Source organism: Nomascus leucogenys, chromosome 7b, assembly GCF_006542625.1.
Source record: "Nomascus leucogenys isolate Asia chromosome 7b, Asia_NLE_v1, whole genome shotgun sequence".
Classification (NCBI taxonomy): domain Eukaryota; kingdom Metazoa; phylum Chordata; class Mammalia; order Primates; family Hylobatidae; genus Nomascus; species Nomascus leucogenys.
The window spans coordinates 65,422,418-65,449,436 of NC_044387.1; the positions used below are offsets into that span (position 1 = coordinate 65,422,418).

At 36.8% G+C, this 27,019-nt stretch overlaps 1 protein-coding gene across 1 annotated transcript in view; it reads left to right on the top strand.

Moving 5' to 3' along the window:
- The window catches only part of HHIP (hedgehog interacting protein), a 93,054-nt gene extending 84,295 nt beyond the window's left edge, over positions 1 to 8,759 (top strand). The window contains exons 12-13 of the mRNA XM_003257762.3: positions 5,453 to 5,601; positions 8,480 to 8,759. Coding sequence (XP_003257810.1) covers positions 5,453 to 5,601; positions 8,480 to 8,673 — 343 coding nt within the window. The 3' untranslated portion in view covers positions 8,674 to 8,759. The remainder of the gene's footprint in view (positions 1 to 5,452; positions 5,602 to 8,479) is intronic.
- The last annotated feature ends 18,260 nt before the right edge of the window (positions 8,760 to 27,019 follow it).

Genomic DNA, 27,019 nt, shown 5'->3' on the forward strand with positions numbered 1-27,019 from the left:
AGTTCAAGGGCTGTGGGGATAGCTGTCAACAAATAAGCTAGATATATTCTTTTTTATAAGCCTAAACAACCTCTTGGGTAAGTTTTCTGTTTTGAAAGTTACTCTGACTTCATTTAGTAAAGTGAAAGGTCCAAAAGTTTAAAGAGTTATTGTTTAAAAGAAGAACGAGACAATTTAAAAGATTCTTATTAGATCGTACATTAAAGCACTCAATTTTCCAGTCCAATAAAAATAAGTATGAAAATGGGTTAATGTGTCACAGATATATACCCTAAAGTTTTGTTTAGATTCTATCTAGGTGTGTATATGTAGTACTTAAGTATATGTAAGATGGTCTATTTCAACATGACAATAATAATAAAGTCTAAAGGTGCTGTTTATTCCTTTTTCGTTTCTCTTTATTTCATGTAAAAGGGCCCTGTTCTTTTCAGTAAAAGGAAGAATGTCACCATTACAAAGAGTTATTGGAGGGGAATGATTGGAATCACCAAAAATCTTTGTCAGATGCTACCAAATATTAGAAAATTGAATTTTAATGTGTTGACTTAATTCCTATCTGTAAGAGAAGACAATCCTATCTCTTTATCTCATGTTGACCTTGACTTCTTAGCCTTCGGTTTATTTACTATGATTATAATTATTATCAAAATGCATCTTTCAGAATGAGTATAACTGTACCTTGGAAAAAACTTTAAGACAAGTTTATTTAGGCAATAGAGAGAAATACAGTAAATGTTTCGTGTTTATGATATGAAAGTATAGCAATTAGATTTTAAGGATATCCCTCCCCTGAATGGCCCATATTTTCCTAGTATCTTTACACAACAACATAGAAGGGGCGCAAACACCCTTTTAAAATTCCATATTCTTATTAATTTCATTCATTCAATAGATTTTTATTAACCATCTTCCATGTGCAACACATTCTTCTAGGTCCTGGGGAGCCACAAGAGATGAGAGGAAATATTTGTCCTCATGGAGTTCATGTTTCAGAGAGTGTATTTGAGAAGGTTACTACTATATAAATTCAATTTAATTTATTTATTTTATTTATTTATTTTGAAATGGAGTTTCACTCTTGTTGCCCAGGCTGGAGTGCAATGGCATGATCTCGGCTTACTGCAACCTCTGCCTCCTGGCTTCAAGAGATTCTCCTGTCTCAGCCTCCTGAGTAGCTGGGATTACAGGCACCCAAGATGACACCCACAATTTTTGTATTTTTAGTACAGACAGAGTTTCACCATATTGGCCGGGCTGGTCTCAAACTCCTGACCTCAGGTGATCTACCCGCCTCAACCTCCCAACATGCTGGGATTACAGGTGTGAGCCACCGTACCTGACCTAATTTAATTTAATAAACATTTATTGACTGACTATACAGGATTTTCCTAGTTCCTATGAATACGAATACTTGAAGAAGATAAAATACGTGGTGGTATAAATGTCATCTCTCTATAACATCCCTTAAACTAGTTGCCTCCTCATCTGTATTTCTATGATACTTCATGTGTGCCTGTATCATAGCAAAGATCACACTGCATTATACTTTTGGGTATGCATGTTTGTCTTATCCTCAGTGCTCTATGTAAGGCTCAGGACCCTATACTATTTATGTCTTATCTCCCTGAAGAGCGCAATACTTGCCCAAGTAAATCATTGGACTTGAAGAGGATTGAGTATGTAGCTTCTGCCCTCAGAAAACCTTCAGTGAAGAAGGGAAAAAAATAGATAAATAGCCTATTCCTGAAGAGAACCCTATAAGAGACAGGCAATCTTTTAGGTAAATGTTCATATTAAGGGAGCCCTGATAGAATAACAGTTTAAAAGAGAGAGGATTGATTTAATATAATAAGTACAGAATGTTATTTATCAACTGTGTAGAACAAAAAAAGATAATTTCTCCTGGTATTTAAATAAAACTTGAGGGAATTACAACGTTTGTATATTACAGCCACACAGTCTTATATAAATTAAAGTAAACAAGCCCAGGTGTGAAATAATTACTACATCCGCAGGTAAACAAGCATTTACCAAATCTTAGGGAAAAAAAAATTTAGAATCTTCTCCCTAATCTGAGTTTTCTTATGTTTGAATGTTTGGTGAAAAATAGTCAAAGCATCAAATTGTAGTATCAGCAGGGAAACAGGGGTCAGACATTCTTCCCTAAAGAATAGCCCTTCAGTATCAGATTCCTATTTATCATGTCCTCATTCCTTTTCCCAGTGCCCATGAATCAGTGTTCCTATACTTTGCCTTGAACAGGCAACATCTTCTAGTTGTTGTTTAACAAAGTTCATCTATATTCATGATCTAAATGATGCCATCTCTTTGGATTCACCTATTCAGGCATAAACCATCTCGTGGGGTAGTATGTGAGAGTAGGTACCTGCAAATTTTGCATTGCCTATAACGTGTAATAGATTTTTGACATACACTATTTCTGCGTCTCTTTTCTTGAATGAGTCAGAAAGTGGGTGAGCAAGTGAGTAAGGAATAGAAATTAGATGCACAGAATTCTGCAATTTCAACTAGAATATTTGTTTACTGAATGCCACTCAGTGGCCTATGACTCAGAAGAATTTCACGGCTACTGAAAAACTGCCCTTCTTGTGGTCAGAAATGCCACCATTGTCTCATAAACAAAATAAGAATTTTAAATGAGAAAGAAATAGAATATACTCGGGATACTCAAGAACAACAGGAAGAAGGCAAAGATTGTGTCCTTACTTTTCTTGGCATAGCCATTTAACATTTTCTCTACCTTATCCCACCCCACCCTTACTCCCAGAAAGACACTTTTGAGGAACATATGGAAACTGTTAATGTTTTTTGAATAAAAATATGCTTAGTGCATAGAATGCCTGAAGGGCCTTTCACATAAATTGACCATTCCTAGATTCAAATAAGAGGCTGAATAGATTTAAGGGAGTTTTCTGAATTGTCATGTTAGCTGCAGAACACAGCACTTTCGACATAGAGTGGGACTTTTCTTTGGGGGAAGAGCTAGGGAAGCCACCGTACATTTTAAATATTTTTGTTTTTAACATATATGGTTTTTATATGGTTTTGAGTCATTGTAGAAACAGCCTGAGATCAGGACCCAAATTATTATCACTGTTCATATTGCCATAGGGACATAACAAGGTAACCTATCTCAAAAAACATGAGTCTGCAGGGCTTAATTATTTGCTTATCTCAGAAAGCTCTGTAATTTACCTCTTGAGGTTTTGACCTGTAATGATCACCTTCTTTCTGTTGTACTTAAGGTGTCCATTTGCTTGGCTATCCTAATGCTGTTGATTTGACTGTCAATGAAAACATTTGTTTACATTCCTTAACTGAAAAGAACCTTCTCACCACACTGTGGCACAGGTAACAGTGACTGATAGGAAAGTGCCACTGCATATTTTTTTCCCTGAAGATTAGGTAATGAGCAGTTGTGATCATGACTCCAGCCTGACCCAGCTCAAATGACATCTTATTTTAAAAACAGTAAGAACCATAAAAATCTTCTGAAGGCATCTTGGTTTCCACTATAAATGATGGCAGTTGTAGAACAATTAAAATCTATGACTTTTTACATTGCAAATAAGATGTTTCTGTTTGTTACTTTTAGCATTCTTTTTCCTTATAGCAGGACAAAATCAAATTATTTATATATACATATATAATCATTACATATATGGATCAAAATCAGATTATATGTATATGTAATCTTCACATATATATGGATCTTTCTGTGCATGGAGTTTAAACTTCGACTCAATAGTATACACACATATATTATGGTTACCTTTCAAGAAAAATCAGTCTAAAAATATTATCCCAAAAGAAATATAAAATTAAAACAAAAATAAAACTAAAAAAAAAACACAAAGATTCCAAAGCTTTTCAGACTACAAGTCATTTTGATGAATGCCTTCAGCCCTGAACTACTGCCAACTGTGTCAATAACAAGTGAAACTATCTCAGACACTATTCCTAAACATTTTTGTAGATATAGGGGGAAAGTTTTAAGATATGTATACATCTTTACTTTAAATATTGCAATTGTTAGAAATTCATACTTACCAAATGTGAAATATCAATTTAATTAAAGATAGTTTCATCAATGGGATTTGATCAGGATAAAGTTTCTTAGAATGTTTAATGTGTTTAGTTGGGTTACAAACTGGTTAGTTTGTTTCCTCACTGGTATGTATTTCCTATCCTTAGAAAGTTGTAAATCTGACTGAGTCACTTAAAAAAAAAAACTCTCAGACGATGGGCGGCCGGGCAGAGGCGCTCCTCACTTCCCAGACGGGGCGGCCGGGCAGAGGCGCTCCTCACTTCCTCCCAGACGGGGCGGCCGGGCAGAGGCGCTCCTGAAGTGAGGAGCGCCTCTGCCCGGCCGCCCCGTCTGGGAAGTGAGGAGCGCCTCTGCCCGGCCGCCCGTCTGGGAAGTGAGGAGCGCCTCTGCCCGGCCGCCCATCATCTGGGAAGTGAGGAGCGCCTCTGCCCAGCCGCCCCGTCTGGGAAGTGAGGAGCTCCTCTGCCCGGCCGCCCATTGTCTGGGATGTGAGGAGCTCCTCTGCCCGCCCCCCCGGGGGCCCCCCCCCCCCCCCGCGGGGAGCGCTCGCCCGCCCCCCCGGGGCGCCCTCCCGCCCCATCGTCTGGGAAGTGAGGAGCGCCTCTGCCCAGCCGCCCCGTCTGGGAAGTGAGGAGCTCCTCTGCCCGGCCGCCCATTGTCTGGGATGTGAGGAGCTCCTCTGCCCGGCCGCCCCTTCCGGGAAGTGAGGAGCCCCTCTGCCCGGCCACCCCCCCGTCTGGGAAGTGAGGAGCGCCTCTGCCCGGCCACCCTGTCTGGGAGGTCTACCACGGAGGCCAGAAGCAATGTGGGGGCTGGACGTGGTGGCTCACGCCTGTAGTCCCAGCACTCTGGGAGGCCGAGGCGGGTTGATCACTTGAGGCTAGGAGTTCGAGACCAGCCTGGCCAACATGGTGAAACATATGGAAAATACAACAGACAAACCAACCAACCAACCCAGCAACAACAAAACAGGTCTACCCTGGAGTCGTACTCTAATTTTTTCTATTTTCCGTCCTTTCTGATCCTTTATCCCACTTTCTTTTTCTTCCTCTTCCTTCTCCTTCTTCTTTGTCAAATAGAGGATTGAGTTATTATCATTGATCCATACAAAGTCCCTCTCTCATTTATTTTCTTTAATTCCCACTCCCCATTTCTATTCCCCGTCTTCCCATGTGCAACCTTCCTAATATGTTTGATATGCATCTTTTTGTTTGTATGTATTTTTAGAAAATGTTTATTGCTTCGTGTGCAAAAAAAATTAATAAAAAAAAAAGTCTCTCTAGAAAGTAAGAGGCATGCTTTGTAAGCCACAAAATCACTAGATTTCATTCCACCGTTGATTTTCAAATGGAATACACTTTCAACTATTGTCTTTTAATGTAGACCTTTAATGCCTGAGGAATGCAGAGCCACGGTTCAACCTGCACAGACACTGACTTCAGAGTGCTCCAGGCTCTGTCGAAACGGCTACTGCACCCCCACGGGAAAGTGCTGCTGCAGTCCAGGCTGGGAGGGGGACTTCTGCAGAATTGGTTAGTATTTCTGTTTTCACCTGAAAAGGACTGGGAATGAGCCAATCCTTAGGTACTCAAGAACTCAACATTGATTGTTTCTTCTACAATAATATAGTGTTCAAAAGTGTTTAGCCATTTACAATACTATTAATGCTCATCTGTTTATGAGCTTGTAAGTAAAATCTTGTTCATTTTCTTAATGTAAACAATTCACTTATGTAAGTTAATTATAAATATACAAAACCTTTAAATGACTGAGTCCTTTCAAAAATTAAAAAATGCAAACAGCACAACTAGATCATCTCTTTGGGCCTCTTGGTCCTGGGTTCTGAAATTTCACACTAGCCAATGACTTAGTGTTTGCAAAGCCCCTCTCTAAGCGCTAGCATTTTCCAGACACCCTGTAAATGCCCTCCCTGGCTTTACTGCCTGCTTTCCTACCACAGCAGACTAAAAACAGGGCTTTTCAGTGGGTGTTATTAAATAAAAGCGGAAAATGCAATTATCTAGAGATATATTACGAGATTTTTTTTCATGCTTTTTGCCACTCCCCTGTGAACCATCAGCTAGGTGTGCATCTGCTCAGAGAGAGCAAAGGAGATTTCTTCCAGGGTTGTTCTAGCCTTTAGCTTGATAGTTCCTCAATTATGTGCAATGATGCTTAAGTTCTACTTGGTGTGAAGTCAGAAAATTAGATAAATTTAGAAACCTAGAGTTTAAAATGTGTATGTTGAAAATGCATAATTAACAACCAGCATATACCATCACTTAGAAACGATTTTGATCTCGGCTATTTCAAATGTTAAAATACTTATTGCCAATGAAAATTAAAATCTCAAATTAACATTTAATATTATTTTTTCATAAATGCTATCTTTTTGTTTGTCCTCAAGATGTCTTTCAAAAAATTATAACTATAATTTGTCTATTTTTATATTGCCTAACAAAAAAACCAACATTTAAAACCACATATAGAGGATGTATTTTAAACTTAAATTGCTTCAGCATTAATAACATTATGTGTTTGATTAATACTATGGTTATGTATCTAGGAAGGAGTTATCAAAATTAAAACTCAACAGAAATTAAGTAATTGCATTATTTAAAACAAATGCTTACATGTTATTTACCCATCTTCTCTGCCTTTTTGTAGTTGATCAAAAATATGAGAATCGGTATTCAAATGTAATGATATTCAAATTCCTGCAAATATATTATCTCTCTGCTTCCTTTGCTGCCTAACAATATCTACTTTTTCTGCATCTTTTTTTTTTTTTTTTTTTTTGAGGTGGAGTCTCTCTCTGTCACCCAGGCTGGAGGGCAGTGAGGCAATCTCAGCTCACTGCAACCTCCACCTCCTGGGTTCAAGTGATTCTCCCGCCTCAGCATCCTGAATAGCTTGGATTATAGGCGCCCACCACCATGCCCTGCTAATTTTTGTATTTATAGTGGAGATGGGTTTCCACCATGTTGGCCAGGCTGGTCTTGAACTCTCAACCTCATGTGATCCGCCACCTCGGCCTCCCAGAGTGCTTGGATAACAGGTGTGAGCCACCATGCCCAGCCTCTCTGCATCTTTTAGTAACAGAATATAACATAAAGCGTCCATTCTGTTATATTCCCTGCTTTGCATTTTGCCTAATCTCTTATGTTACCTGAAGCCTGCTAGTGACAGTATGTTTAAACTGAGGGTGAATGAATTATCTCGAATACAGGTGGCACTATACATACCTTAATAGATATTAATAATAAATTGTGATATAAATGAAAATAGACATACATTGAGTTAACATAAAGTTTTACTCCATGAGGTACTTTCATTTTTATGCCGAATCAATTTAAATAGTTTGAATATATAACATTTACCAAAAACATTTTATAAAAATAATCTGTTTATTTGGGATGCTTTGGACCTAAGCAGGAATTTTATTCACGTACTCACATTGTTTACTCATCTCCCACAGATTTAAAACATAAAATTGTTTATTTTCTTCTTATTTTTTCTTTTCCATATGTCAACCACAGACCCCTGGAATTTGACTAATGCATTTGAAAGGTCAAAATGACCCTGTCTCATCAAAACATAAGGAAATGTATTGAAGGAATTTGACTCCATCCACAGCGACTGTATTCCCCAGATTTAATCAGAAAATTGCAATTTATATACCCAATTTTATGTCTCATTTTAGCAGTATATCTTTATATTCCCCATTTATATTGTAGTGGTAAAAATTCTTTAATGAATAAATTCTGTGCTGTAGGGTAACCCTGAAAAGGTTTGCTCAGAACATCCTTTGCTGGCCAATTGCACTGACTCCAGAAAGAGACTTCAAAGTGTAATCAGAGAGCAAAGCATATGCTGTCTGCCCCCTGGAAGCAAGAGGAAGGAAGAATCCAAGGGAGTTTATATGCTGGATATTCCACCCAACCAAAATCCAAAACTGACTCTTCCTTTATGTTGCACTGGAGATGCTTGAGCCTCTGTGTCTCCCCCTCAGGCTGGGCCGCGCCCATGTTGAGATCCTACCTTGAAGGAATGGGAACATAGAGCTTGGGAGGCCCTCTGTAGAGAATGCTCCTGTGGAGCAGAGATTTCAAAGGACTAAAATCTTCATTTTAAATAGAGTTCATTTTGCAAAGGGTTGCAATTGTTTCTCATGATCTCTGCTTCTCTAGAAATGTCTCTCATTCTCTGCTGAGTTCAGGCCCCCAAATAACTATGGGTGTAAAAGCCTGTTTCCTACTTGTGTATTTATCTTTCAGATCATTTTGTAACTATCTCCCTCCTTTTTTCCCTCGCTTCCCTTATTCAGCAAATATTTGTTGGTCTCATGCTCAGTCCTGTTTCTGACATACAGAATGAGAGTGTGATGTTCTTGCTCTTTTTCTCTCCCAGCAAAATGTGAGCCAGCATGTCGTCATGGAGGTGTCTGTGTTAGACCGAACAAGTGCCTCTGTAAAAAAGGATATCTTGGTCTTCAATGTGAACAAGTGGACAGAAACATCCGCAGAGTGACCAGGGCAGGTATTCTTGATCAGATCATTGACATGACATCTTACTTGCTGGATCTAACAAGTTACATTGTATAGTTTCTGGGACTGTTTGAATATTCCATTCCAATGGGCATTTATTTTTTATCTTGTCATTAAAAAAAAAAAAGACTGTTATCCTGCTACACACTCCTGTGATTTCATTCTCTTTTATTAATTTAAAAATAATTTCCAGAAATGTGCAGATCCTCTGTGTGTATGTCAGCATGTTTGTTCGCATATGCACATACACATACTCATAACCCCTATATGCATTGTTGCATAAGAGATGATTTTTAAGAATATATACTTCCTTGTGTAGAGTAATTTACACAGAAATTCCACTGTAAATTGATAGCGGATTTTTTATGTCACTAGAAGAGATTATTTGACTTCCCAGGAATTTTCTGTCTGTAATCACTAAAGTCAACTTTAATAGAGTTTTGAAACATTACTGTGCAATCTGATGGATCTAATAAAAAAGGCAATATTTTTATATTAAAGTACTATACCAGGAGAGAATGTTTCAGAACTCCCTGATGAATTTCTAAGTGAGCAACTTGATATAAAATTGTAATCTCCGTTTTTGTCAGTGTATCCAGTTACAGAATGTCACACACTTACCTTTTTATTGGCTGAGAAATCTGGTTATTTCATCTTAATCTCAAGATTGTTTTCAAGTGTTTTATAATTAAATCATAATAGCATATTTTAAAATCGGTCTTCCTAAAAGGTCTGCTTTTATTGTATATTTTATTTAACAATAGGCACTGGGTTTGTGTTACATATTTATATATTTTATTTTATTTTTATAATATAGACATCACCTAGATGAAACACCTTTACCCTGTCCTGTAAAACACTAAAGTTACATTTTTCACCAACTTAATTGGAAAGAAGGGGAGTGAGAAAGCAAACAGTCTTTAATGTGCTGTGGATCTAATCTAGCAAGGTATCCTTGTGCCAACATGTAATCATTAACGACGGATGAAAAAGCAAGAAAACAGCCAATCCTTATAAAATTCCAGCATTAAACATTTGTAAAGTGCTTTTCACCATAGCAAGACTGTCAGAGTCTATGTTATTAGAATGTTGCAGATTTCCACTGAATCGAACCTCACTGGAGAAGAGCTCACTTGTTTTTTAAAAATCTTGGCTATGTAAGCTGTCACCTGTACAAATTTTTAACATAATAATTCTTGCCAAATATGACTTTAAATGTACGTGTTCCTTCAGAACTCAATGAAAATACTCTTTGGTTAATGTATCAATAAATTTTCTGTAAATGTTCTGTTCAGGGTTTTACAGAGATGACATGTTCTGACTTAAAACTGCAAAAAGTCTAGTAGATATTTTTCTTTATGGTTTTCAAAGCCAGCTCTCCACGTTTGGATTTTAACAAAATATAAGGCCTCTTTGCACTACTGAAAAAACACATCTACTCATGACAAGTGCACACCCACTATGGCTGTCCTTCTGTAAACATCCATTCCTCTAGAATCTAAATTGTAGAGCAGTATAGATTATGCAGCGCCAGCTGACTTTCTAAACCTGCTCCTTACCTTTAGGAATACAAGCCTCAATTTAAAAAATATATTGTAGCTAGTATTTCCCTATTGTTTTAAGGTGAGAGATTTGCAATTAAAGCCCAGTGAGCATTTATATAGAAGCCACAATGTAGAAAGATCAGTTAAGTACACTGTTCTTGTCTTCCATATATGATTGCTTAAGTTTCAAGTGACCTCATGCCAAATGGAAATGGGTTGAGAAATCTTGGTTCAGTGCTTAGTGAACAATAGCCTGCATTAAAAAGTGCATGCATAATTTTGCACAATTTAGATTCAATTGACAGTCTATTCAAAGAAGTCTCAGGATTAAATGAGCATGGAGACCAAATTGCCCTCTTACCCCAGAAAAGGGGTGGTCCCTTCTAGTCACACTAACACTTCATTGGCCCAACAGTGTGACAAATCTTGCAATGAACCATGCAGTAGCCTGCATCTGTAGGTTAATAGCAATCTTTTGTCTCCATTGCTTTCTCTTCGTAGCCCTTTTACTGAATTCCATCACAGAAAGTTTTACAATTAAAAAAAAAAATGTCCTGACAACCATTTTTGTAAATGGACCTTACCATCTAATCGTCCCTTATTCAACGTGGGTGACATTAACAAAATGTGAACTTCTTGTGAGGGAGCCAGCTGTCCAAATCTGTCAAATCGTGCAGTTTTATTACACATTCTCCAATTCTTCCTCGTTTCCCTGAAAACAATAAGGATACTGCTGTATATTCAGTAAAATCTAAAAAAATCAAGCATTTCTTCTTACATCTTTAAACTTTCCATCTCCTCCCCCAAATAAAAGGTGTTCTATTGCCATTAGTTCTACTGTTTTAAAATATCTATATTAAGTTGACCAGGCCCAGATTTTTTATACAGCTTTTTCCCAAGTGAAAGATTTTCAAGTGACTTAGGAAAACATATGTGCCCCAGGTGTCATTGCCTTTTCTTTTGTGAGTCATTAGAATGAAAGACCAAGTTCTTCTCAAGAGAAGATAGCAAGATCCACGGATATTAAGCCAAGCAAAGAAAGTAAAATCACTGGAGTCATTTCTTTCTGTTCTTAAGAGAAAAGTAGATAGCACTGGCTAATTGATGGCAACATATTTTAAATTAAGTGGTCAATTCAAAAAATCTCTTTGACCTTTTCTTTCAAGTAGATTTTTTTAAATGCAAGACTGGAGAATTATCTTCAATGATTCATGATGAGAGGCAGGTAGGAATTGGTTAAGAAGTATGAGCTAGGAAAAAAATTATTGTTTAATCACATGAAAGGCAACATCTGTTCAGTTCATAAAGCACACAATCTCAAATAGAAGAAAAAAGGTCCTTCGTAAGAATACTGATGCATAAGATAAAGATGAAATAATGAAAAAGAAAAATGTATATTATTATTCCCTTGTCCATTCTCAAGTTTAAGCTGTGGTTGTCAGTTGAATGTGAAATGACGTTATAGTTGTTTTAAATGGTTGGAAATAACCTTTCTACTACTGTTTCTGCCACACTGTTGTCCTGGTTCATAGAACCTTGTTTTCTTGACAGTTATTTAAGGTAATAAAAGGAATACCAATTGGCAGATCTTTAAGTGAAAAGGAGAAAAAATTTAAGAAATTGAGTGATGGCTAAAAGTAAGTGTTTCCATCCATAACTTTTCTTCTTGGATTTTTTTCAATGTAATTATTGTAAAAATATATTTTTTTCTTTTATGACAAAGAATACTCAGAAGTTTTCTCGGATTAATGAGTATCTCATAAAGAGCAGAGAAACCAACACATACAATATATACACACAACCTAAATAGAAAACTATTTTCTTTGTCATTTGCATGCCCCAGAGCAGTTACTTCTTCCCTATTTATTTCTTTGAAAATAGTTACCAAACAGTATACTAACAATTTTAATCCATTTGCTGTTTTTTTGTTGTTGTTTGTTTTGTTTTGTTTTGTTTTTGAGACGGAGCCTTGCCATGTTGCCCAGGCTGCAGTGCAGTGGCACAATCTCAGCTCACTGAAACCTCCACCTCCCGGGTTCAAGCAATTCTCCTGCCTCAGCCTCCTAAGTAGCTGGGATTACAGGTGCCCACCACCACACCCAGCTAATTTTTTTGTGTTTTTAGTAGAGACAGGGTTTCACCATGTTGGCCAGGCTGATTTCAAACTCCAGACTTCAAGCGATCCAGCCGCCCAGGTCTCCCAAAGTGCTAGGATTACAGGTGTGAGCCACCATACCCGGCTTCCATTTGCTTTTGATATTGTTTTTATCTCTGAGTTACAAACTATACAAGCTTACCAGGTATAAGGTGTGAGGTTAGATGCTACATCTAGGAGCATTCAAGATACACATTAATTTAAACTTTTATTAGTCTAACTTTCCGTTAAGTCTCTTAGCTTTGAAATATAAAAGAGAAATCAAGCCCAAATTTTTAGAGGAAGGCTAAGGTATACCACTGGCAGTTGTAGTTTTAATTGTAATTGACTGATTAACCAATTAATTTATAAAATGTTACCTATACTGTCTGTGTTCTCTTCCTCTCCCTCCCTCCTTCTCTCTCTCTCTCCCCCTCTCACTCTCTCGGCTAATATATATGTGTATGTGTGTGTATATATATGTGTATATACACACACACACACACACACACACACACATACATACATACATATATTCTTTTTCCTTTTAACCACTTCCCTCTCCTACATTTTCTATTTGTTTTGCCTAAATAGACATGTTCTCAATACACCCATGTTGAAGGTGTTCTGGGCTAGATTGCTATTGATTTTGCTGGTTATGATCTTTTGTTTTTCTGAAAAATAGCCCTCTTGGTTCCACATTTTCTCAAATTCTATATAACAAATAATAGTGGATAATAAACAAATGACATACTAGGCTGATCTATTATAACCACTGAAAGAAATAAGGAAGAGCAGAAATCACTACCAGTCCAGAGGCTCCAATTCAGCTGCTCTAGCATAGATACAGGAAAGACATGGAGAATAACACTGGGGTTAGCTAACAGCAGGGAAAGTTAGTAGCTATTTCCTAGCCAAGGAACAACCTTCTCTATGGAATAATTTTAAGAAAATTATTCCAAATCTGTAAGGAAAAAATAAGAAGCAGTTCCTCAATGGAGACTTTATAAATCTTAATTTCCCCACCCCTGGGATGAGATTTGAAGTTGCAGAGGACTCAGACCAAAGTCCCATGGCAGAAAATGTACATATTTTTAAACTACTCCCAGGAAGTAAACTATTACTGTGAATGCTGGCAATACCATCAGAAAGTTTATCTTTACAATACCTAAAAATAAATATATATTTGCTATCTTATCCTCTTTTTGTCACACAAACATAAATTGGTCATATATATATTTATATATATGGTTATATATATTTGGTTACATATATCTTTATATATATCTTAATACATATATATAAAACCATGGAACCTGCCAAACACTAATCCTAGCCAACTTCAATCCTTCTTTCTCTTAACTGTCTTCTCTGAATAAGTTCTGGACATCACCTTAAAATAAGTTTTTAGGAGAGTAGTATATATTCATGGGATTGTGAGGGAGCATTGTAGAGCTGTTTTCTTCTCAGTCATAGTGGGGTTTTCCTAGCTGCTATGGAAAGGTTTGTTCACTTATGAGATTAGGACTTTTCTTAAATTCCTCATTAAATGTGAACCTAAGGTATACCTGTCATTTACCTTGATTCCCATATAATTTGTATAAGTCATATATAAGGCCATTGACAAAATAAAAAAAATAAATAATTGGATTCCTTGTATCAACAGAAAGCCTTGTGCTTAAAACCTGTTATTCTTTTTTGATCCAGACTAAACAGTAACATTAAAAAAATGGTATCAGCCCAACATTAAATCTAAGGTTACTTCTCACATACGTCATAAAGTCAGCCATCATCTTTCATTTAGGATTTCTTGGGGTTTTCTTTTTGCATATATAGATTATGTATTACTTAAATCCAAAATACATGTGTATATATATATACATATATATGTAACTTAATATAAATGTTTGATGAGTTATCTCAATTGACTATAATCTTCTAAGTCAAAAAGAAAACATTTCAGTACATAATATAAAAAGAACTGAACATTAACAGTAATGGGAAATTCATAATGGCTAACTATGAAATAAGCTTTGTCTTTGCAGTTACAAACTAATTCTTGTATATTTTCCTTTTCACTAAAAAAAATAACTAATTGATAGTTTCCATTCACATGAAAAAGTTATGATCAGGTTTGGGATAGTATGCCCAAAACCTATGTTTCTTTACCTTATATTCTTAAAATCTGAGACATGATTTTTCTAGAATAAATTAAGATTTCATGTACAATACAGTCCCTTTCCTAATACTGTTATGAAGAAACCAAGTTGACTACCTTATGAGAGATCAGATATTTCCCTTATCTCATTATATTCACAGCATATGTTTGGACATGCATTTCACCAAGAACCACATAGTAATAAGATAAATGGTAACCGAGGTACTATGAAATTTTTAGAACTTGATTCCCCAGGACATGCTACAGTAAACTAAACTATTTATTCAAAAGTAACCCAACTAATTAAAGTGAAAAAAATTGTTGAATCACAACGAACAAACATAAAACAATACTTAAATGAGAATTCTGTGTCTTTTTTGGTTTTATCTGTGATTTATTTTGTCCAGTATTAAGGAATGGTTATTTTTATCATTCTTCTAACATGTTTTGGTTTCTCTAATGGTTCATTTCCCTTTAGGTTGTGAAAATTAGGGCAGTTTGTCCAGAACCTTACTCACAGGAGACACCAGAACCAACCCATGCTTAGATTTCTGTTAATAAAAGGGAGAAGGGTATTTGAACAGGTAGTAAAGGCAGGTACAAGTTTAAGGGAGCAAGGCTAACATATGTACTAGGTGAGATTTCTATAAATGTCTGAAAAGTTACATGCATAGTCATTGGCTCAGGTAATTTCTCTGAATTTGAATTTATTTGATTTATTTAACCAAGTTATTATAATATGCATTTCTCTTTAATCAATCTTCTATTATTCAATCATCTATCCATTTATTAATTCAACAAATATTTATTAAAGTTCCTACCATGATTATGTGCTGTAGAAAAGACAAGGACATTTACTAGGGGGGATTGTGGGCCCAATGGGCATCATGAGCATGTTTGAAGCAAAAGACAATAATCACATCCAACGGCACCAGTTCAGCTCAACTTTAGAATTCAGCAGTAACAGTACAGATGGCCTAAAGTACATCTGTGTGTATCTGTACGTGTGCACACACCCATGTATATATGTTTATCTATCTGTACAAACACTACATATGTATACACACTATCTATGTAAAATATAATATATGTATAATGCATATAAATTCTAACAAGTTTATTTGTGTTATCTTTAAAATAGAACAATTGTATCTTGAAGTGGTAAATGCAGAGAATTGGTTTTATTGTTGATCTGTGGATTTAATGATTTCTAGGTGAAAAGGATGTTTAAGTGTACAATTTCTTTTCTTAATTTAATATATTTATGTAAATGCATGCCTGAAATTTGGTTAGATTGGCTGTGTTTTGTGTCTTTTAACGTGATAAAATGATTAAACTTTATCTTATGACTTGATGTACATGTGCTATTTTAAAATTCTTTTTTATTTTAGAATTTAAAACTTTTTTCTAAACATACAGACTGATTATGTAAACACCAGTTTTTAAATAATATGTAGCCAAACTACTTCAAAATATTCTCATCTTTTGTCATTTTCTACGTTCTAATTTTAAAATTTTCTTCCAAAATATATGCCAATGTTAAGGGTCAGTTTCATTAGGCAGCCATGAAGATGTTACATTGATAAATTTGTTCTAGGTTGTAAGTCCCTTAAATCCCATCCTTTCAAGTAAGTAAGAATAAGTAAAGAATGTAGAAGAGCAGTTAGGAACACTGGGTGCCCAAATTGAAGGGAAGAAGCATGTGGAGGGGGAGGGACATGAACGAAGGTGATTGCAGGTACCCCAAAAATTTGTTGACCTCGCCATTTTGCTTCTAGTTAACCCTACCAGGAGTATTTTGATCTGTTAATTTGAGCACAAATTTAAAATCTGCCAATCTTTTTTTTTTTTTTTTTAGAAAAGCAAAAGGTGTTCGTCTAAGTCCCCTTTCTTCCTGGATAAATGCATCTCTTTGACTCGTTGAAAGGAAAAGCTATCTCTCTGCAAGACATTATTATTTCTAAAAGAATAAAACGTGTTACAAAGTGTTTATTCATTCAGAAGGTGTTCTTCTGCTCAGATTGCTCCTTAGAAGTTTTAAGTTAGACGAAATGTCACCATGAAAAGAGCCCTCTAGCTCATGTTCACAACAGCCCACGAAGCACCAGAATTCTTTGTGTTTCTACCCTTCCAGTTCCTAGAATGCGTCCTTGTGGCTCAGACCATGATCACCCTTTTGTTTCTTGTGTGTCTACTATTTTTGAATCTCTGATAGACCTACATCATTTCCTACATACGTGAAGAAAATAATAGTATATTTGTCCACTCTAGTGATGGAAGTGATTTCTCGCTAATCTCTCTGGGTTCCTTCACTGTCTCTTTTTTGGATTCTCAGCTCTGCCATCACCAGCGTAAGCAATTCCCTGCTTTAAATTCCCGCTGTGGTAAACACTTAAAGTGGCCTCCATTTCCCGTTTTTAGGCGCTGATTGCTACAATTTTGTTGTTTGTTTGTTTGTTTGTTCGTTTTTGAGACAGAGTTTTGCTCTTTCTTTTTTTTTTTTGACCAAGTCTTGCTCTGTCACCAGGCGGGAGTGCAGTGGCACTATCTTGGCTCACTGCAACCTCTGCCTCCAGGTTCAAGCGATTCTCCTGCCTCAGCCTCCCAAGTAGCTGGGAGTACAGACACGCACCACCACGCCCAGCTAATTTTTGTATTTTTAGTAGAGACGGGGTTTCACCATGTTGGCCACGATGGTCTTGATCTCTTGACCTCATGACCTGCCTGCCTTGGCCTCCCAAAGTTCTGGGATTACAGGCATGAGCCACCGCACCCAGTCAGAGTTTCGCTCTTGTTGCCCAGGCTGGAGTGCAATGGCGCAATCTAGGCTCACTGCAACCTATACCTCCTGGGTTCTCCCTCAGCTTCCCAAGTAGGTGAGATTACAGGCACCCGCCACCACGCCTGACTAATTTTTGTATTTTTAGTACAGTCGGGGTTTCACCATGTTGGCCAGGCTGTTCTCAAACTCCTGACCTCAGGTGATCCCCCAGCCTCGGACTCCCAAAGTGCTGGGGTTATAGGCGTGACCCACCATGCCCGGCTGATACAAATATTAATAAGAATGACAGACCAGTGAGAAGAGAGATAATGTGGTGGAACCAAAAAGGGACATGATGAGATCTTTAAGAGGACACATTAAGAAACTATTATCTTGGATCTCATGTGATCACAATAAAATGAGGTTAGACGGATCCTACTTCCAAAATTGGAATGTAAACCTTAAATTTCTAAGGCAGTGGAGAAGTGGAACCTTCACAGTTGTCATTAAAAGACTTCATAGCTCACACTGGTACTATCACAATTCTCAGCTGCCAATTTCCCCAGGATTTTGACAGTTAATGTGACAGATATGTCTATAAAATCACTCCTTTACACTCACTTTTTTAATAGAAAAGTTGAAACTAATGTTCTATTTCCAATGGAAATACAATTTAAAATACCAGCCACACATATTATCTTATCAGTAAAAAATAGTCTTTTTCTATTTGGAGTTCTAAAGAAGACTCTCTGAAAATTAAATCCTATTATCATTTGAAGAAATGAGAGGATAAAAGAAAGGAAAACAATTTGGATAAAATATTTCTTCTACATTTTTATAATTTCCATGCAGTATTTTCTATGATTAAAATAAATGAACACTTTAAAAGGGAAAAGGACGGGGGAGGGAGAGGGAGGTAGAAGGCTGGGTAGCTCCCAACTATAAAACTCATTCTTCTGGGGACTATGCCAGCATCAGAAACTACTTGAGCTCAGTCTTGTAATTTAATAAGATGTTGTCAGATCCTTTTGACATATTTATAGCCTTATAATTAAAACTCCTTGATGCAAAATCCATGTGCTTCATGTAAAGCAATTTCACTTATCATAGACACTCTGTTCTATGATCTACAGCTACCAAAAGCCACACATGCCAGGTGTACTGGCAAGAGGCAAGAGCTCTGGCCTAGGGTTGGGAGATGTCAAGTCTCCAACTAATTAGCTGGAAGCTACTGGATATATCTCTCACCACACTGGGACTCAGCTGCCTTATATATAAAAGAACTCAGGTTCTCTCAGCTCTAACAAACAGGTATTACTATTAGGTAGTACTAATTCCATGATCCATGTGGATGGAAGATTTGAAACTGCAAATCTTACATAGGAATATATTAACTACTGCATTTCACGAATTTGTAGTGGTTACATAATCATAAAAGACACTCTTACGCATTTTCCTCTAATCTCCCAGCCTCCTGTTTGCCTTGGCTCTCCCACTCTTCTGTGGGTCTGGTGTTGCCTCCTCTTAGATGTTCTCTCAATCTCCTTTTTCTGTTTCTTCCATCTGGGAGCTTCATTCTTGAATCCGTTCATGTCTCCCACAGCTCTCACTCAAAATTTTTAAGACGTTATCTGATCCATGTCCATCATTTCCTTCATGCTGAAGAAGTGCATGTTACAGGGAAGCTGCCACTCTCTTCAGGGTCCCTAATGCTTGGTTTTGCAACTGTCACAAATATCATTATTGCCTCTTCCATGAATTATGTCCCTAAGAGAACTGCTGTAGGCACCCTACCTGACAGCATATTCTGGGCACGTAGAAGAGCAGAAATGCTCTGTTGATGTCATCGAGAAGGTAGTCAATTCAAGACACAGAAGAAAGCATAACCAAGAATATTAGTCTTCTCAGGCTACCATAACAAAGTCTCACACACTGGGAGGCTTAACAGAAATTTATTGCCTTGTAGTCCTGGAAGCAGGAAGTATGAGATCAAAGTATTGGCAGGCCTGGTTCCTTCTGAGGGATGTAAGGAAAGGATCTGTGCCAGGCCATCTTCTCCCTGTGTCTTTTCACATCACTTTCCCTCTATATGTGTCTCTGTGCCCACATTTCCCTTTCTATAAGGACACCGATCATACTGGATTCAGGCCTAAACTAATGACCTCATTTTAACTTGATTACCTCTGTAAAGATCCTCTCTCCAAAAGGGTCACATTCTAAGGTACTGAGGGTTTGGACTTCAACATATGAATTTGGGGAAGGGAGAGGAGGAGGGGACACAATTCACCACAGCACTGTGCCCCAGAAATGGCATCAGACTTCACGGAGGTCTCGTTTTCATTGTCTGACACAGTGCTTCTCAAACTCCATAGTGCCTCATGTCAGATGGGGACTTCGCTAAAACACAGATTCTGATTTAGTACATCTGGGCTGGGGCCTCAGATGATCTCCAACAAACCCTGAGGTTATACTAATCCTGGTGGTACAAAGCCTTACTTTTAGGAGCAAGGATCTAATTCATGGTGGATAGGCTGTTTTAACTTCAAGGGCAGAATGGTAATGCTGGAAAAGACTTAGTGGAAACATGACCTTCTGCCTCCAAAAAGGAAACAATGGTGTGGTCTCCATCTTAATCCCAGGCTTCTGCTTAGTTGGGTAGAATGTACACAACAGCACAGAGTCAATATTTGTGCTTAGCAGTCAGTCATCCCCATGACACTGGGGATGCTTGCTGTGGTTACTACAGCTGCTGTTCTTATTTCCAGCAATAACACTATAATCACACAAACAAGTACAATATTTCAATGTATGCTGGAATTCACCTATCTGTTTAAAACTGGGTTGCTAAAGTGATATGTACTATAAATAAAATATACATTAGTTTTAAACTGTATAAATTGCGCCAAGATAGTACACTGCAGTAACAGAAAACTGTGGAAGTACTCCCGTTAAAAGAAAAAAAAAGAAAGGAAAATATCACTGTGAATAAATATACTTTAATGAAGATGTAGACCTTGAAAAACAAGGAAAATGAGCATCTGTGTTATACTGATTTTTTCTAACAATTTTATACAGACTTTATGTTTTAGAGCAATCTTAGGTTCATAGCAAAATTGAGAAGAAAGTACAGATATATCTCGTATACCATCTCCCCCCACATATACATAACCTACCTCTCCTGTTATCAATATCCCCCACCAAAGAGGTACATTTGTTAAAATTGATGAACTTACATTGGCACATCATAATCACCCAAAGTTATAGTTTACCTTAGGGTTCACTCTTAGCTCTGTATTCTATGGGTTGTGATAAATGGAAAATGACATGTACCTGCCACTATGGTATCATACAGAGTAGTTTCACTGCCCTAAAAATCTTCTGTGCTGCACCTATTTATCCCTGTGTCTCCCCAAGCCCAGCCAACCACTGATCTCTTTAACTGTCTTTATAGTTTGTCTTTTCCTGAATGTCATATACTTGGAATCATACAATGTGTAGCCTTTTCAGAATGGCTATTTTGCTTAGTGATATCCATTTGCTTAGAAATGTCTATCCAATAGACATTTCTTCCATGTCTTTTCGTGTTTTGATAGTTGGTTTTTTTCTTTTTAGCACTGAATATTATTCCATTGCCTGTAACACAGTTTACTTTTTCATTCACCTACTGAAAAACATCTGGGTTGCTTCCAGGTTCTGGCAATTATAAACTTGCCAACCATGCTACAAACAACCATGTGAAGGTTTTTGGGCGGATATAGTTTTCACTCCTTTGGGTAAATACCAAGAAGCTCAATTGTATGGTAAGAGTATGTTTAGTTTTTTAAGAAACTGCCAAACTGTCTTCCAAAGTAGCTGTATCATCTGCATTCCCACAAACAATTAATGAGATCTCCACATCCTCACCAGCATTTGGTATTGACACTGTGTCCTGAATTTTCAGAAATATGGTCGGGTGCTGTGGCTCATGCCTATAATCCCAGCACCTTGAGAGGCCAAGGCAGGTGGATCGCTTGAGCTCAGGAGTTTAAAATTAGCCTGAACCACATAGCAAACCCTGTCTCCACAAAAAAATACAAAAATTTAGGGTGGCATGCACCTGTGGTCCCAGCTATATGGGAAGCTGAGGCGGGAGAATTGTTTGAACCCAGGAGGTCGAGGCTGCAGTGAGCCCTGATTGCGCCACTGCACTCCAGAGTGTGACTTTGTCTTCAGAAAAAAAAAAAAAAAAAAAAGGAAAGGAAAGGGAAAAGAACTAAAGTTTTATAACTTTATCCTAACACCAAGGTATAATCATGTTACTTAGAGTTGTAAACATATCTGGAATTATGTCCAAAATGCTATGGAAGCAAATTTAGTGCTATTTGTTAAAGAACACCACAAAATATCTGACCCACACATTTATGTACCACATTTAGAAGGGCTGAGAGCAGGACTGCCCAATGGAAACTTCTGTGATGATAGAAATGTTATATACTTGCACTGCCCAATATGGTAGCCACTAGCCATGTGTGGCTGTCAAGCTCTTGAAATGTGGCTGGTGCAACTGAGGAAATGAAGACTTAATTTTATTTTATTTTATTTTAATTAAATTTAAATATTAGTTGCTTATATAAAAAGAGCTTTTTGGTGTTTTTTCTTTAATATTGGCTACTTCAAAATTCAGAGCTAAAAGCAATTCAGACAATTTGGTTAAAACATTTTGGTGATATGTTTGATAATCTCTTATATGTAATTCATACTGAAATGTTTCATATTCCCTTTTCCTTTTACCCTTTTGTTCCTGTAGCTTCCTGCAAATAGAATAGTGGACATACTCTTTGCTCTAAAAATGTTTACTTTCACCTTTGACCAAAATCAGTAAAATTCTTAATTCTAAGTAGTTTTATAGTGTAGTCAAAATGCATTATGCGAAAGTGGAAACTATGCACACTGATCATGTATATGCCCATTTCTGAGTGTGTACAAGTGAAGAAAAAGCATTATATACAAAGAATTGCTGGTGGGAAGAAGAAACGGAGGCTAGTGCTTGTCAGGTGACAAACTCTCCTCAATTAGAGAAAATGCAGGCAGAGGAACTAGGGGCATGAGACTGCCACCACGTATTTTTATACTTAGTTTTGTAAAATTATCCTGAAAGAGACAAATTTTGGAGCAATATTTAAAGACAATCAAATCCATTACACTGATCTATAAGATACAGCTCTAAAAATTTCACTACATACAACCTGAAATAACCACGAGAGATAAGCAATAGAGTAGAGCCAGAGGGAATGTCAGACGCCCAAATAAAGAGCAAAGAAAAGATACCTATGTAAGTGGAAGTGGACATAATAGGTGTAGTACAGTAACAAGTCAGCTAAACTGAATGGAAACAAGTGGGAGTTAGTAATAATTGCTAACACTTATATGGTGCTGTGTGCCAGATACCTCTTCAAAGAAATGTCAAGAACTGTGGAAGTTCTGAGATTTCACTCCTCTTAGAAACTAACAAATTAGCCTGCCATAATTTCAGGGAGGCTGACAGAAGACATAAGACTCCTGGGTCAAAGACAAAGGACAGTTTATTAGTCACAGGAATAGCCAGAAGCAGTAACCAGTTCCCTGAGCCCCAGTTATCACAGATTGAAACAGAAAGAGCCAGGTGATATTTGCAGTGGAAGTTGGTTGAGTTACAGAAAAGAAACTTTGAGCTTAGGGATCCCAAATCTTTTATAACAGACAGTAGGCAAACCTACCTGACCTTTGCATTAGAGGGAGAAGCTATCACTGTCTTCCAAGGCTGGCTGTTATACAAGCATCCTTTAAAAGTTAGTTCAGAAGAAATGCATTCAAAACTTCTGCTTACAAGATGTGCAGAAACACAAAAGGTCCATTGACAATTGTCTCCCAATAAGTACTTTACATATATTGATTCTCTGAACCTTCTCAACAACCACATGAGATAGGTACTCTTATGTCATTTTATAGATTAAGAAATGGGACACAAAGTTCCCACAGCTATTCAATGGTAGAGTGAGGATTTGAACCCAGCAATAGGGCTCTGGAGCAGCAATGTCCCACAGAAATATGTGAACTACACATATCATTTTAAATTTTCTAGTAGCCACATTTTAAAAGTAAAAATAAACAAATAAAACTAATTTCAACAATACATTTTGTGTAACTCAATGCACTGAGAATGTTATTGTTTCAACACGTAATCAATATCAAGACTAGTCATAAAATATGTTACGTTGTTATAGTGTCTTTGGAAGCCAGTGTGTATTCTACATTTATAGCACATCTCAATTCAGACACAAAATTTTCATCAAAAATACTTGATCTGTTTAATAAAGTTTGCATAAAACTTAGAGCTGAAAAAGTAGATTAACATGCCCAAGTTGTTCCAAACACACTTAAAAGATTTCTAATGACTGAATTATCACTTTTTAAAGTTAAACTAATTAAAATTAAACTACTTAAAGACTCATTTAAACATTGAGTTTTTCAGTCACAGTAGCCACATTCCAATTATTCAAAAGCCATATATATGGCTAGTGGCTCCTGTATTAGACAGAAATCTCTAGAACGTGGGCACATAATCACTATGTTCTCACTTACAAAGAAAGTGCATTAAAAACATACAGAATTTTAATTTAATTTTTTGTTCTTCTATTTTGATTGTTCAATGAAGTCACAGTTGTTTACTTTAATCTGCCTGCCCTGACGGATTATTGGCAGAAGTCAAGAGAAGCCAGAGCAGAATGGCTGTAGTGTAGTTGAAATCCATTATCAGAGCACAGGCTCATAGCCAGACAGACCTGGTCTGATCCACACTCTGTCAGGTCTTGTCTTTTCTCAGCTGTGTGACCACAAACATATATCCTGAACTTCCTTAACTCTAATTTCTTTGTCTTTAAAGTAGGACAATAATAGCACATCTGAGGATAAAATAAGGTGATTCATGTAAAGGACCTGACATAGTGTTTGGCATATAATTTGTGCTAAATAAATGTCAATTGTTATTCGGTAGCTAGAGTAAATTTAACACCAAAGACTGAACACACATTTAAGAGTAGATAATTTTGAGATGCCCATTTGTTTTCCAAATAAAGGGCTTGCTCATTGGCTATGGAGCCCAGTGTTACCCTCTAGTGCCAAAAACCTTGAACAACAAGCATCACCAACCAAAACACCAGAACAGCAAATCTCTGAAAAGATGTGTCCATTTATTCAACCTCAGATGCTGTTAATTAGCACACCATTTTCTAAGGCCCATTCTTCTCAAATTTTAATGCTCTTTTTTACCAGTTATCTGAGGATCTTGTTAAGATCTTAGTGAGTCTTGTGACTCACTAAGAATGGAGTGGAGCCCGGTAGTCTGCATTTCTCATAAGGTCTCAGGTAATTCCAATGCTGCTGCTCCACAGATCCTCCCTGAGTAGCAAAAGTTTAGACAATTCTATCAATTATTCAAATTCTTTTGAAGGTAACCACCACCAAACTATTAGAATAAGGAATTGCAGGATTAAGCAAAATGCTGTCTTCTTTCTCCTATAGACATGTGCAAGAGGAAAAGCCCTAAATTTATACTAAAGCTGAAATACACCTGAAGTTTAAAGATTATTTCAGATTGCTTTCTTCCCAGGAAAGTGCCTCAGCAAGACAATAGTGGGGTGGATGGGTCAGTATGGCAATTCTTACATTCCTTTGACTTCAGAATGTAATTCAAGATCATGTGCTAGACTGGAAATCAATGTTGAGTATAAGTTAATCTGTGTTCATAGTTTGAGATTTGAGGTACTTTGGACTAGATAACAACATGGTGGCAAGGTCCTAAACCAGCAGTGGAAATTGAGTCAGAGTCTCAGTAGCTACTAACTAGTAGTTGTTCTAATGTCTCATAGTCAAGACTTTGGAAGAAATCATCATCTGTGTTTTATTTCATATTTGATAAAATGGATGAAAAGATAATCGACATGTTTCTGCAAACTTCAAATGAGATAATGTGGTGAAATTTCTTTGAAACTATTGTCCCATAGATACAGATACAATTCATTAGAAGTCTAACAGAGCAAACTAGCCTCGTATCTTCTTGGCATAATGGACAATATTGATTGTTTCTGGTAAGAATAAAAGAGGAAGGGGAATTTGAAGTTTATTTAAATTTGTTCATCCATTTAAAAACACTAATTAAGGTCACAATGACTTAATTGCTCCAAATTTCTAGGTATTTATGTTGCCTCCCACAATGAGACTGCCAAATTAATGATAATATTTATTTTTATGTTGTTTTCAAACATTTGTTTCTGATTATGACTTTAATATACAACAATGCAGTCATGCTTTGTTGGTAAGTTTGCCCATTATTTAGCTGAACTCACTATGCTACTGACTTTGATAAAAACAAAGTCCACAGAGTTTTTCAAATGTGTGCTGAACATCAAGCACAGCAGTCATGTAGAAGGTCTATTGCACTTATCTCACAAAACATTATCATATACTAGACATGAACTCACGTTTTCACCTACTTTCAACAATCCCCTGCTCTCCATGGATATACGTGGAGACTGGTCTCCCTACTTCCTTGTTTCATAGTTAAGAAATTTCTTTATGTGGTTCTGTTGGCTTCTCCGAAGCTTGCTTTAAAGTATTTCAATTCCACTTGTTTTGACTTAGGATCTCATATTGATGTGTTTCCCCTAATTGACTACCCATTTACAATATTAGATTTTAAAAAAGCATTCATATTAATGTGCTATAGTTACAGCCAATGTAAAGGGAAAAAGTGTACTTTGATTTCCAGAGTTTGGAGAAAAGCAAAGCCAAATAAATGCAGCCCCCATTTCTATAATGAAAAAAAATCAAGGGAGAAAAGAGAAAAGGAAGAAAGGAGGGTAAATTGAGAGAGAAAAAGCAAAGAAGGAAGGAAGGAAAGAAAGTAGAAAGAAAGAGAAAGAAAAAAAGAAGGTATGAAAGGAGGGAGAAAGACAGGAAAAAAAATTTGAAGGTTTCTTTCTCATATGTTATACTGTCTTTCTAAATTTACACAACAAAACCCAACAGGGCCTAGAATAGTCTTCAACAATCCACCAATCAATTGATATATAATTCTCTAAGACAAGTCTAAGCCCTGTTGGAAAGACAAAGGTATAGAAAGAAGGTCCTTCATTCTCATAACAAACTCTGGGGAAAAAAAAACCAACAACAATCTAAACACAAAAAGATAATACTATTAGTGTCTAAAAGTACTTACTAGGCAAACCAAAACTTTTTTCTTACATGTAGTCTACTGTGGTTACTTAGCTAAGGCCTACATTTGGGTCCTGGGTCAAGAGATGTGGGTGAGATCTTACCTGTGTCATAATTAAGATTCCAGGTGAATTGGCTTGATTAACCAAGAAAAGAAGAAAGAAGATTCAAAAAATGTTCAACTAGAAATGAAAATAGAGACATTACAATCGACACCACAGAAATACAAAAGATCACTATGAACACCTCTATGTACACAAACTACAAAATCTAGCAGAAATTGAGAAGTTGGAAACATACAACCCTTCTAGCTTGAATCAGGAAGAAACAAAAATTCTGAACAGACCAATAACAAGCAGTGAAATCAAGTCAGTAATTAAAAGAAAAAAAATGCCACAACAAAAAAACCCCAGGGCCAGACAGATTCACGGCTGAATTCTACCAGACATTCGAAGAAAAATTGGTACCAATCCTAGTGAAACTATTCCAAAAGATTGAGAAAGAGGGAATCCTCCCTAACTCATTCTATGAAGCCAATATCACCCTGATACTGAAGCCAGGAAAGGACATAACAA